The sequence below is a fragment of the Oncorhynchus keta genome, chromosome 30, assembly GCF_023373465.1.
Source record: "Oncorhynchus keta strain PuntledgeMale-10-30-2019 chromosome 30, Oket_V2, whole genome shotgun sequence".
Taxonomy (NCBI): domain Eukaryota; kingdom Metazoa; phylum Chordata; class Actinopteri; order Salmoniformes; family Salmonidae; genus Oncorhynchus; species Oncorhynchus keta.
In genome coordinates, this window is record NC_068450.1 from 20,233,135 (window position 1) to 20,247,467 (window position 14,333).

The 14,333-nt window shown below is 43.6% G+C and overlaps 1 protein-coding gene across 1 annotated transcript in view; it reads right to left on the bottom strand.

Moving 5' to 3' along the window:
• LOC118363274 (autophagy-related protein 2 homolog A-like) overlaps positions 1-14,333 on the bottom strand; it is a 59,953-nt gene that overhangs the window by 26,248 nt on the left and 19,372 nt on the right. Inside the window, exons 17-27 of the mRNA XM_035743961.2 lie at positions 12,961-13,103; positions 11,110-11,234; positions 10,720-10,874; positions 10,314-10,464; positions 9,953-10,137; positions 9,737-9,817; positions 9,509-9,615; positions 9,301-9,393; positions 5,693-5,763; positions 5,514-5,590; positions 35-205 (exon numbers count right to left, since the gene is read on the bottom strand). Coding sequence (XP_035599854.1) covers positions 35-205; positions 5,514-5,590; positions 5,693-5,763; positions 9,301-9,393; positions 9,509-9,615; positions 9,737-9,817; positions 9,953-10,137; positions 10,314-10,464; positions 10,720-10,874; positions 11,110-11,234; positions 12,961-13,103 — 1,359 coding nt within the window. The remainder of the gene's footprint in view (positions 1-34; positions 206-5,513; positions 5,591-5,692; positions 5,764-9,300; positions 9,394-9,508; positions 9,616-9,736; positions 9,818-9,952; positions 10,138-10,313; positions 10,465-10,719; positions 10,875-11,109; positions 11,235-12,960; positions 13,104-14,333) is intronic.

Here is a 14,333-nt window from a genome sequence, read left to right on the forward strand (position 1 = left end):
CTAGTCTATTGGTCTACTGGCCTGTCTGTCTTACCGGCAGCTTCTGTCCAGCGATCTCAGTGGGTGATGTGTGTCGGGGGGGAGGGTGCAGGTCTCCCTGGGACACCAGGTACTGCAGCATGTTGACCAGGGCAGCACAGGAGTCAGCACAGGTGTGGAGGTGGACCACGTTGTTGGAGCAACGCAGCTCAAACAGAGGTTGGGACTAGGGGAAGAGACCGAAAGAAGGTGAGGGGATTGGAATAGAAATCAAATAACAATTTGTCACATGCGCCAAAAACAACTGGTGGACACTTTACCGTGAAATACTTTTTTACACGCAGTTGTGGTAAAAGTACCTGATTGTCATAATTGAGTAAAAGTAAAGATACCTTAAAAGAAATTGACTCAAGTAAAAGTGAAAGTCCCCCAGTAAAATACTACTTGAGTAAAAGTAAAATAATTTTGTTTTAAATATACTTAAGTATGAAAAGTAAAAGTATTAATAATTTCAAATTGCTTATATTGAGCAAACCAGACGGCACACTACAGCACACAGACATCATTTACAAACAAAGCATTTGTGTTTAGTAAGTCCTCCAGAAGCAGTAATAAGTATGTGTATTGGACCATTTCCCTGTCCTGCTAAGCATTCAAAATGTAACGAGTACTTTGGGTGTCAGGGAAAATGTATGGAGTAAAAAGTACATTACTTTCTTTTGCAATGTTTTGAAGTAAAAGTAGTCAAAAATATAAATAGTAAATGAAAGTACAGATACACCAAAAAAAACAAATTAAGTACTTTACACCACTGCTTACGTGCCCTTTCCAATTATGCAGTTCATTAATAATGATACAAGCAAAATAGTAACATGAGAAATAAAATAAAATGCACATAAATGGAGCTATATACAGGAAGTACTAGATCAATGTGGAGCTACAGTAGGGAGAACAAGTATTTGATACACTTCCGATTTTGCAGGTTTTCCTACTTAGAAAGCATGTAGAAGTCTGTCATTTTAAAATGCAAATTAATTACTTAAAAATCATACAATGTGATTTTCTGGATTTTTGTTTTAGATTCCGTCACTCACAGTTGAAGTGTACCTATGATAAAAAATGACAGACCTCTACATGCTTTGTAAGTGGGGAAACCTGAAAAATCGGCAGTGTATCAAATACTTGTTCTCCCCTCTATACATGAAGACAGGGTAAAGTGACTAGGCATCAGGATTGATATCTACATCAAATACCTTATTGGTATGTACATTGAGGCAGGGTAAAGTGACTAGGCATCAGGATAGATAACAATAAGAGTAAGTTAAGAACAGAGCAGCACCAGCAAATGATGAGTGTAAAAAAGTGTGTGTGTGTGTAATATGTATGCATGTATGTATAGTAGAAGTCAGAAGTTTACATACACCTCAGCCAAATACATTTAAACTCCGTTTTTTACAATTCCTCACATTTAATCCTAGTAGAAATTCCCTGTCTTAGGTCAGTTAGGATCACCACTTTATTTTAAGAATGTGGAATGTCAGAATAATAGTAGAGAGAATGATTTATTTCAGCTTTTATTTCTTTCATCACATTCTCAGTGGGTCAGAAGTTTCCATACAACCAATTAGTATTTGGTAGCATTGCCTTTAAATTGTTTAACCTGGGTCAAACGTTCCTAGTAGCCTTCCACAAGCTTCCCACAATAAGTTGGGTGAATTTTGGCCCATTCCTCCTGACAGAGCTGGTGTAACTGAGTCAGGTTTGTAGGCCTCCTTGCTCGCACACACATTTTTAGTTCTGCCAACAAATGTTCTATAGGATTGAGGTCAGGACTTTGTGTTGGCCACGCCAATACCTTTACTTTGTTGTCCTTAAGCCATTTCGCCATAACTTTGGAAGTATGCTTGTGGTCATTGTCCATTTGGAAGACCCATTTGCTGTTGTTCTGGGATTGATTTGCACGTTTCACACCAAAGTACGTTCATCTCTAGGAGACAGAACGAGTCTACTTCCTGAGCGGTATGACAGCAGAGTGGTTCCATGGTGTTTATACTTGCGTACAATTGTTTGTACAGATGAACGTGGTACCTTCAGGATTTTGAAAATTGCTCCCAAGGATGAACCAATATTTTATCTGAGGTCTTGGCTGATTTCACCATGTCAAGAAAATAGGCACTGAGTTTGAATGTAGGCCTTCAAATACAAAAATACATCCACAGGTACACCTCCAATTGGCTGAAATGATGTCAATTAGCCTGTCAGAAGCTTCTAAAGCCATGACATCATTTTCTGGAATTTTTCAAGCTGTTTAAAAGGCACAGTCAACTTAGTGTATCTAAACTTCTGACCCACTGCAATTGTGATACAGGGAGTTATAAGTGAAATAATCGGTCTGTAAACAATTGTTAGAAAAATGACTTGTGTCATGCACAAAGTAGATGTCCTAAACGACTTGCCAAAACTATAGTTTGTTAACGAGACATTTGTCGAGTGGTTGAAAAACTAGTTTTAATGACGCCAACCTAAGTGTATGTAAACTTCCGACTTCAACTGTATGTGTATTTGTGTTGTATCGGATGGCAGGGAGTTTGGCCCCAGTGATGTACTGGGCTGTCCGCATCACCTTCTGTAGCTCTTTGCAGTCATGGGCGGTGCATTTTCCATACCAAGCGGTGATGGAGCCAGTCAAGATGCTCTTGATGGTGCAGCTGTAGAACCTTTTGAGAATCCGAGTAATCCAGTGCCTCATCCCCCAGCCTCCAGTGGGGGATGAGGCACTGCTGTGCCCTCTCCACGACTGTGGAGAGGTTCTTAGTGATGTGGACGCCAAGGAACTTAAGCTCTTGACCTGCTCCACAACAGCCCTGTCGATGGGGTTCTCCCCTCTTTTTCCTGTAGTCCACGTTCAGCTCCTTGGTCTTGCTGACGTCGAGGGAGGTTTTGTTGTCCCAGCACCAAACTGCAAAGTCTCTGACCTCCTCACTGTAGGCTGTCTCGTCGCCATCGCTGATCAGGCCTAGTACCTTTGTGTTGTTAGCAAACTTGATGGTGTTGGAGTTCTACGTAGCCACACAGTCATGGGTGAACAGGGAGTACAGAAGGGGACTAAGTACACACCCGAGGTGCCTCCGTGTTGAGGGTCAGCGTGGCAGAGGTGTTGTTGCCTACCCTCACCACCTGGGTGGTCGGGAAGTCCAGGATCCAGTTGCAGAGGGAGGGGTTCAGTTCCAGTTCCAAAAACTCAGCAATCTCCGACATCAGGTCCCACACCCTTTTAAGCACCTTCGCCATCTCACGTTTGTGTTGTAGGGGAGATCTGCATGACCCGACTCTGTCTCACTGTTAGAAGAGACAAACTGCCTGTGGTTTAAAGGTTTCTCTTATGAAGTTTACCACTTTAGTGACTGTATCCACAACATGGCTCATTTTCAGAACACATTTACAGTGAACCTGCTCATGAATAATGCAATGCAGGAAAATAATTTTCTGATCCTGGTTCAGCTCATCCACTTGATATTGTATCCTTTTCAAAAGGACAATGTTTTTTCCTGCCGAGTTTGGGCACCCATCAGTGGTCCCACTGGATAACTTTTCAAAACTCAGTCCCAACTTTTGCCACACACTTATTAACCTCCTCCAATGAATGTTCCCTTGTGGTTGTGCTCTTCATTGACTGCACTGAAGCAAGCTCCTCTGTAATTTCAAAGTCTGGGGTTATGTCTCGTAAGAATATCAACAACTGCACCACTGCTCTCATCCAGGGCCAAGGCCGGGCGCCTGCAGGCTGACTCCTTGGTGCGGATTCCACCTTCCTCCTACTGTATATTTAATGGCCCCATTACAGCTCACATATCATTGCACCTGTAAATAGCCCATCCAACTACCTCATCCGCATATTGTTATTTTTTTCACCTTTGCACCCCAGTATCTCTACTTGCACATCTTCTGCACATCCATCACACCAGTGTTTAACTGCTAAATTGTAATTACTTCGCCACTACGGCCTATTAATTGCCTTACCCCACGGCCTATTAATTGCCTCATTTGCACACACTGTATTTTTCTATTGTGTTATTGTGGCATCACTGATATCACTGGAATGGAGTCATGGTCAGATTTACCAAAGGGATTTTTTAAATTTAAATTTTACCTTTATTTAACTAGGCAAGTCAGTTAAGAACACATTCTTATTTTCAATGACGGCCTGGGAACAGTGGGTTAACTGCCTGTTCAGGGGCAGAACGACAGATTTGTACCTTGTCAGCTCGGGGGTTTGAACTCGCAACCTTCCAGGTTACTAGTCCAACGCTCTAACCACTAGGCTACCTTGCCGCCGCAGGATGACGAGGGAGGGTCATGTATGCGTTTCTCTGGGTAGAATAAAAGTGGTCTGGAGTTTTAGCGCCCCTTGGTAGAAGCGAAGTAGGACGGTTTTAATTCTAAAGTCTCCACCCACCAGAAACACTGCCTCTGGGTGAGCGGTTTCTTGTTTGTTTATGGCCCCATACAGTTTGTTGAGGGCCAGAGTGGTGTTTGCTTGGGGCATGATGTCGACAGCTGTGGTAATTACGAATGAGAACTCTCTTGGTAGAAAAAAGGGTCTGCAGCTTACCATGAGGTATTCTATATCAAGTGAACAAAAATTTGAGACTTCCTTCCCACTGGAAGCAGTACACAAGTTGTTATTTATGGATAAAAAAAAAAACTCCTTTCGACTTCCCCGAAGGCGCCGTCCGATCGTTCCGCTGCATGGAGAATCCACAGAGTACTACGTGCATTGCGTCATCATCCAGCTACATTTCAGTAAGACATAATATTGCAGCTTTTCAAGTCTCTCTGACTGGAGACTCTCTGCTCTGACTGGAGACTCTCTGCTCTGACTGGAGACTCTCTGCTCTGACTGGAGACTCTCTGCTCTGACTGGAGACTCTCTGCTCTGACTGGAGACTCTCTGCTCTGACTGGAGACTCTCTGCTCTGACTGGAGACTCTCTGCTCTGACTGGAGACTCTCTGCTCTGACTGGAGACTCTCGAAAAAAAAGCTCATACGTCTTATTCTCGAGTGACTGGACATTTGCCAACAGAATGGAGGGGAGCGCCATTCGGTTCTCTCTTCACCTTAATTTCACCAGGACTCCTGCATTGTTTTGGTGGCTCATGGAACAGGTTCTGGTATGAACAGTGGAACAGCTGTGGCAGTTGAAGTTGTATTTGAAGTCGAAATCGAGGTTACTAACTGTCGATCCACAAGCATTTCGGTACACCCGCAAGAACATCTGCTAAATATGTGTATGTAAATATTAACATTTGATATGTGATAGTATGAACTTTTTGTACAAAAAAGATAAACAAAATATAAGTAACTAAGTAAGTAATTAGCAAAGTTTGGTTAGAACTCGTAAGATGTCACACTTCTCCGTCGAGCGTCATCTCGCTGGCGAGGAGAAGAGGTAAGAAGAACTAAAGAGACCGTAGATTTGAGTTACACACCGACAGATGTGTAATCACATAAAATTGTCAGGCTAAGAACTTACCAGTTTCCCTATATCACTGCCTTTCCATGTGGTGATGGCCAGCTCTAGCAGATCAATATCCAGAACACACACATAGTCTGAGGAGAGAAAGAGCGAGAAAGAGAGAGCATTAGAACTGCAAACACACTCAGATGTAGATGTACACACGCACACACAGTACAGTTAATTATGTGTCATACCTCGTCTCAGGTCCACTACGTCACTTTCACACTTATCAGAGAGAAACAAGGCAGAATCATCCAGGATAAACCTGAGGAGGAAATACCATCAAACTTCAATAGCCAACTATTAGGTCATTCCTACCCCCCCCGTCCCCGTCCTGCAATTCTACACATTTCTAATCAAACGTTATTTTGTCACATGCGCTAAGTACTGTGAAATGCTTACTTACAAGCCCTTAACCAACAATGCAGTTCAAGAGAGTTTAGAAAATATTTACTAAGTAAAAAATGAAATAAAAAGTACCAATAAAATAACGAGGCTATATGCGGGGGTACCGGTACCGAGTCAATATGCGGGGGTACAGGTCAGTCGAGGTCATTTGTACATGTAGGTAGGAGTAAAGTGACTTTGCATAGATAATAAAAACAGTGAGTAGCAGCAGTGTAATGTAAATAGTCCGGGTAGCCATTTGATTAGCTGTTCAGGAGACTTATGGCTTGAGAGTAGCTGTTGTTAAGGAGCCTTTTGGACCTAGAATTGACACTCTGTTAACGCTTGCCGTGCGGTAGCAAAGAGAACAGTCTATGACTTGGGTAACTGGAATCTTTGACAATATTTTGGGCCTTCCTCTGACACCGCCTTGTATATAGGTCCTGTGCTTGGCCCCAGTGATGTACTGGGCCATATGCACTACCCTCTAACGCCTTACGGTCAGATGCCGAGCAGTTGCCATACCAGGTGATGCAACCTGTCAGATGCTCTCGATGGTGCAGCTGTAGAACTTTGAGGACCTGGGGACCCATGCCAAATATATTTTTTTCTCCTGAGGGGGCAAATGTGTTGTCGTGCAGTCTTCATGACTGTCTTGGTGTTTGGACCACGAACTTGACCTGCCCCACTACAGCCCCGTCGATGTGAATGGGAGCATGTTCAGCCCTCTTTTTCCTGTAGTCCATGATCAGCTCCTTTGACTTGCTCAAGTTGAGGGAGAGGTTGTTCTCCTGACACCACACTGCCAGTTCTCTGACCTCCTCCCTATAGGCCGTCTCATCATTGTCGGTGATCAGGATTACCACTGTTGTGTCAGCAAACATAAAGATGGTGTTGGAATTGTGCTTGGCCACGCAGTCGTGGGTAAACAGGGTGTACAGGAGGGAACTAAGCACACACTCCTGAGGACCCCATGTTGAGGATCAGCGCGCGCAGATGTGTTGTTGCCTACCCTTACCACCTGGGGGCGGCCCGTCAAGAAGTCCAGGATCCAGTTGCAGAGGGAGGAGTTTACCTTAGTTCTTGGGCACAGGGACTATGGTGGTCTGCTTGAAACATGTAGGTATTACAGACTCGGTTAGGGAGAGGTTGAAAATATCAGTGAAGACACTTACCAATTGGTCCACACACGTCCCGGTATTCCGTCTGGCCCCGCAGCCTTGTGAATGTTGACCTGTTTAAAAAGTCTTGCTCACATCGGCTGCGTGATCACACAGTCATCCGGAACAGCTGATGCTCTCATGAATGCTTCAGTGTTGCTTGCCTCGAAGCGAGCATAAAGTCATTTATCTTGTCTGGTAGGCTTGCGTCACTGGGCAACTTGCGGCCTTGCCACATCAGACGAGCATCAGAGCCGGTGTAGTAGGATTCAATCTTAGTCCTGTATTGACGCTATGCCTGTTTGATGGTTCGTCTGTGGGCATCGCGGGATTTCTTATAAGCATCCGGATTGTGTCTCAGTGTCTCAGTCATTGAAAGCGGCAGCTCTAGCCTTTAATTCGTTGCGGATGCTGCCTGTAACCCATTAATTTTGGTTGGGATATGTACGTATGATCACTGTCGATGCACTTATTGATGAAACCAGTGACTGAGGTGGTATATTCAATGCCATTGGATGAATCCCGGAACATATTAAAACAGTCCTGTAGCGTAGCATCTGTCATCTGACAACGTCCGTATTGAGCGAGTCACTTACTTCCTGCTTTAGTTTTTGCTTGTAAGCAGATGGTCAAGAGTTTTTTTCCCCCTCTGGCTACACGTGACATGCTGGTACAAATGAGGTAAAACTAATATAAGTTTGCCTGCATTACCCTGTTGCGACTCTAGGGGCAGTATTTTCATTTTTGGAAAAAATAACGTTCCCATTTTAAACGGGATATTTTGTAAGGACAAAGTGCTAGAATATGCATATAATTGACAGCTTTGGATAGAAAACACTGACGTTTCCAAAACTGTAAAGATATTGTCTGTGTGTATAACAGAACTGATAATGCAGGCGAAAGCCTGAGAAAAATCCGATCCGGAAGTGTCCCATATTTTGAAAGCTCTGCGTTCCAATGAGTCCCTATTGGGCTGTGAATGTGCCATCAACCAGCTTACGCTTTCTATGTATTCCCCAAGGTGTCTACAGCATTGTGACATAGTTTTACACATTTATGTTGATGAATACCCGTAGGGGGCTACATTGCGCAAGTGGTCACATGATGCTTCCGGAGAAAATCTTGCGTAAAGTACAGAGGTAGCCATTATTCCAATCGCTTCTGAGAAACCAATTGTCCCGGTATCGAATAGATATTTGAAAAACACCTTGAGGATTGATTCTAAACAACGTTTGCCATGTTTCTGTCGATATTATGGAGCTAATTTGGAATATTTAATTTGGAATATTTCGTCGTTGTCGTGACCGCAATTTCCGGTCGTTTTCTCAGCCAAACGTGAAGAAAACGGAGCTATTTCGCCTACAAAAATAATATTTTGGGGAAAAAATGAACTTTGGCTATCTACCTGAGAGTCTCGTGAGTGAAAACATCCGAAGTTCAAAGATAAACGATTTAATTGGATTGTTTTTCTGATTTTCGTGACAAGGTTGCCTGCTGCTAGCAGGGCATAATGCTATGCTAGGCTATTGATAAACTTACACAAATGCTTGTCTAGCTTTGGCTGTAAAGCATATTTTGAAAATCTGAGATGACAGGGTGATTACCAAAAGGCTAAGCTGTGTTCCAATATATTTCACTTGTGATTTTCATGAATAGGAAGATTTTCAAGGAAGATTTATGTCCGTTGAGTTATGCTAATTAGTGTCAGATGATGACAACGGTCCCGTTCACGGGATGGGGTGTCACTAGAGGTTTAAAGTCCCCGGCCACTAGGAGCGTCGCTTCTGGATGAGCATTTTCTTGTGTGCTTATGGCCCTAAACAGCTCGTTGAGTGCGGTCTTAGTGCCAGCATCGGTTTGTGGTGGTAAATAGACAGATAGGAAAACTTTGGATAAACTCTTGGTAGATGGCGTGGTCTACAGCTTTTCAACAAGTACTCTACCTCAGGCTAGCAATACCATTTTTGCTACTAACTGATGATCAATGGGTCCCAACCCGATCAGTAATTCAAGCATGCTCCAAGTTTAGATAGCTGGCTGCTAGACTAACTGATGGCCTAATTAAGTGACTGCTGATGCACAACCAAATTTCGAAATTGCGCCTTGTGTATTCTATTATTCTAACTCTCAACAGTAGGTTGAGTTCCAAAAAATATAGATTATTTATTTGAATTGGGCTTACAAATATGGGGGCCACCAGTTGGCCATTAATGAACTAAAGGAAGAACATATTTTGAGGTTCACTGTTACTGTACCTGAGGTGAAAGGTGGCAGTGTCTACTATGATGTTACTGGAGAGAGAGAAGGATTCTGCTGTGAACAACACCCTCAATGGAAGATACAGGGGCCTGAAAGACAGAAAGAGACAAAGGGGAGAGAAGGGAGAAGTGAAAAATAATTATGTTAATAATGTATTATCTTCCTTTGTCCACATATGTAAATCTGGTGAGTGTGTGTGTGTACCTGTAGTCCACGACGCAGGTAGCCAGGTGTGTGTGTAGGACGGTAATAACTACAGGAGATGTGTAGCCCAGGATCGGGTCATCAATGACATCCAGAAAATCAACCAGCTGTCATGAAGAAAAACAGACTAATCAACCAGACTCACGAACCAAACACACACCCAAACAGTCAAATCATGTTAGGTGCCTGAAGCATCTCAGATTTAGTATTTATTAGGATCCCCCATACCTGTTCGTGCCAGCTGTGATTGGTCTGTGCCATGCGATGTCGCATAGTGGCACCATGGAGACGAAGGGCAACCAGAAACTCCTGTAAAACACACAAACAGAGAATTAAGTTAATGATATTTCTTAAGCTTTCTTCATCATAAGCACAACTAACCTACAAGCACAATCAAAAGGTGATATTTCATTCAAAGAATAATTGAGAAGATATGCATGTTACCTTGACGTTCTTCTGAGGGTCCAGGGTGATTTTGATGGCTGTGGATAACATCTGGACCTCAGTCTCCCTGCCACTCACACTGCTCAGCCCCACCTCTGTGGGGTAAATGGTAAGGTCTAGATGCCCTGGGGGAGTGAAGCTGGGCATTTCCAACCGCCCGGGGACAGGGGAGTCCTTCACTACAGCTGTGAGAGGTAGGAAAAGGGTTAGTGGCCAGAAAGGAAAGGGCTGTCAGTCATTTAGAAGAGATTAGCTCATGACTAAAATCTACATGATAACACATGGATTATCACACTACTACACATGATTAGGTAGGTACTACCAGACCTAAAGCCTGATATCACACGGTCATTCCATTCACCTTTGTGGTAGAGATCCACCCTCCTGCTCTCCAGGCACAGGAAGCTGAGATGGGGGTTGTTCTGATGCTGCACCACACTGAACATCTTCCCCCCTTCCAGGTCCAAGAGGAGCTCACCATGACACCGGTCCTCCGGACTTCCAGTCTCTCCCTGTAGGAGAGGAGAAACAGAAAATGATGTATTTAAGCAAGTGTCTTCTTTAGAAGCGTCATAGTATATATACATTCAATCATTCAATTTTTGTAATTCAAATTCCAAGCTATTGAATTCAAATTACATTTGTGTTTGCTCTAAAATCGCTCATTATGTAAGGTCCAGTAAGGAACTGAACCAGGATCCAAAATCTCTCCAGTCTCTATCCCTAGTTAACCATTGTAAGATGTAGCTGGTTCATCAATGGCTCACCTTGCTGTCCGTCAATGCTTGGAGGCGGCCCTTTCCTATGACAATGGTGAGAGAGAGCAGGCTGAGGGTGTGGTTAGGGCGGGGCTCTGACTGCCTGCGTCTGGTTGATTCACCGGCTGTGTAGAACTGAGCATCTTCCTCCTCGGAATCCGAGTCTGAGAGACCAGAAACGTCACAGTTATAGAACTGCTGAGCAACAACACATTTCAGATGGTCTGCAGGTGTGCCGACTAAAGAGATGCTCAACTCATACTACGTGGCAAGCCATCTTAAATCAGAGATTTAAATAAACTAAAGATGTCAACAAGTTGCTACCCAGGGATTACCCAATTCTGAATGAGTGTCTGACCAGTCTGAAGTGGTTTACAAGTCTCAGTATGGGGGTCTCACCTAGTCTGAAGGCAGACTTGCAAAGCTGGAAGTTGTCATCGTCTTGGCGACGGTGTAGGGGGCTGTGGTCGCTCTTAGAACCTAAGGGGGGAGGGGCTTCCCACATTAACAGGTCATTATTGATCCTACAGGGATGGAGAGAGGAGGACAGAGGGAAAGGACAGAAAAGGAGAATGAGAGATTGGAAAATGTTCACATTGACTCGTTAGTCATTTAGCAGACCACTCTTCTCCAGAGAGATTTACAGTAGTGAGTGCATACAGTGGAAGTAGGAAGTTTACATACTCCTTAGCCAAATACATTGAAACTCAGTTTTTCACAATTCCTGACATTTAATCCTAGTAAAAAAATACCTGTCTTAGGTCAGTTAGGATCACCACTTTATTTTAAGAATGTGAAATGTCAGAATAATAGCAGAGAGAATGATTTATTTCAGCTTTTATTTATTTCATTACATTCCCAGTGGGTCAGAAGTTCATACACTCAATTTGTATTTGGTAGCATTGCCTTTAAATTGTTTAACTTTGATCAAACGTTTCGGGTAGCCTTCTACAAGCTTCCCACAATAAGTTGGGTGAATTTTGGCCCATTCCTCCTGACAGAGCTGATGTAACTGAGACAGGCTTGTAAGGCCTCCTTGCTCGCACACACATTTTCAGTTCTGCCAAAATACCTAGACTTTGTTGTCCTTAAGCCATTTTGACACAACTTTGGAAGTATGCTTGGGGTCATTGTCCATTTGGAAGACCCATTTGCGACCAAGCTTTTAACTTCCTGGCTGATGTTTTGAGATGTTGCTTCAATATATCCACATAATTTTACTCCCTCATACGCCATCTATTTTGTGAAGTGCACCAGTCCCTCCTGCAGCAAAGCACCCCCACAACGTGATGCTGCCACCTCTGTGCTTCACGGTTGGGAAGGTGTTCTTCGGCTTGCAAGCCTTTCCCTTTTTTCTCCAAACATAACAATGGTCATTATGGCCAAACAGTTCTATTTATGTTTCATCAGACCAAAGTACAATCTTTGTCCCCATGTGCAGTTGCAAACCGTAGTCTGGCTTGTTTATGGCAGTTTTGGAGCAGTGGCTTCTTCCTTGCTGAGCGGCCTTTCAGGTTATGTCAATATAGGACTGGTTTTACTGTGCATATAGATACTTTTGTACCCGTTTCCTCCAGCATCTTCACAGGGTCCTTTGCTGTTGTTCTGGGATTGATTTGAACTTTCCCCACCAAAGTACGTTCATCTCTGGGAGACTGAACGAATCTCCTTCCTGAGCGGTATGACGGCTGCGTGGTCCCATGGTGGTTATACTTGCGTACTATTGTTCGTACAGATGAACATGGTACCTTCAGGCGTTTGGAAATTTCTCCCAAGGATGAACCAGACTTTTTTTCTGAGGTCTTGGCTTATTTCTTTTGATTTTCCCATGATGTAAAGCAAAGAGGCACTGAGATTGAAGGTAGGCCTCGAAATACATCCACATGTACACTCAAATTATGTCAATTAGCCTATCAGAAGCTTTAGCCATCATTTTCTGGAATTTTCCAAGCTGTTTAAAGGCACAGTCAACTTACTATATGTAAACTTCTGACCCACTGGAATTGTGATGTAGTGAATTATAAGGGAAATAATCTGTCTGTAAAGAATTGTTGGAAAAATGACTTGTCATGCATAAAGTAGATGTCCTAACCGACTTGCCAAAACTATAGTTTGTTAACAAGAAATTTGTGGAGTGTTTGAAAAACAAGTTAATGACTCCAATCTAAGTGTATGTAAACTTCCGACTTCAACTGTACATTGATTTTTTTGTACAAATAAGCAAACTAGCAGAAAAAGAGACCCACAGACCTGTTGTAGATGCTCTGGAAGGCCTGTTTGCTGGGCAGGAAGATGTAGGCCAGGGGCAGAAAGACATCTACTACACACTGACACTGAGAAACACACTGAGACTGGAACTGTTGCATCCCCTCTGGGTCTGCTGGGATTACCATCTGAGAGGGGGGGCAAGGAAAGTAGACAGAAGGATGAAGAGGAGAGGGAGAATGAGAAAATATTAGACTGCGACTTTTGGAAAATGGGTTAAATAAAACCCCAATATCTTCAGGAAGTGTGAGATTATGTGAGAGAGCGGGATGGTCAGGCAAGGAATAATTAACTACATCATCTCCACCACTCAACCAGTATTCTAAAAGAGCACAGACACAAGGGACAACAGACACACTGGTCTCTACATTGCATATGAGCTGAAGGCAGTCATCAATGACCTTGGAACACAGAAGGTATTTGCACTGGTGACAGACAATGCTGCGAACATGAAGGCTGCTTGGTCTAAAGTGGAGGAGTCCTACCCTCACATCACACCCATTGGCTGTGCTGCTCATGCAATGGATACACTCTACAAGAGAGCCAAAGAAATGGTTAGGTATGTGAAGGGCCATCAAGTTATGGCAGAAATCTACCTCACCAAAGTGAGAAGAATAAGAGCACCACATTGAAGCTGCCCAGCAACACCCATCGGGATGGTGTTGTCATGTTTGTCAATCTCCTGGAGGGGAATGAGTCTCTCCAAGAAATGGCCATATCACAGTCTGCCGATATGGACAGCGCCATCAAGAGGATCCTCCTGGATGATGCATTTTGGGAGAGAGTGGTAAGCAGCCTGACACTCCCGAAACCTATAGCAGTGGCCATTGGGGCGGCAGGGTAGCCTAGTGGTTAGTGTTGGACTAGTAACTGAAAGGTTGCAAGATCGAATCCTCGAGCTGACACGGTAAACATCGGTTGTTCTGCCCCTGAACAAGGCAGTTAACCCAGTGTTCCTAGGCCATAATTGAAAATAAGAATTTGTTCTTAACTGACTTGCCTAGTTAATTAAAGGTTTAAACATAATTTTTTTTTTTAATTGCACAGATTGATGCCATCCTGTCTGATGTTCAGACTCTGCTTGCAGATGTAAGAGAAGAAATCTGTACTGCCCTGCCCAATTCACTGTTGCTCCAAGCAGAGCAAACTGCAGTTCTGAAATACATCAAAAAGCATGAAGACTTCTGCCTGAAGCCCATACATGCCGCAGCATTCATGTTGGACCCCAAGTATGCTGGCAAGAGCCACCTGTCTGGTGAACAGATCAACAAGGCCTATGGTGTCATCACTACCGTGTCTCGCCACTTTGGCCTGGATGAGGGCAAGGTTCTTGGCAGTCTGGCGAAGTACACTTCCAA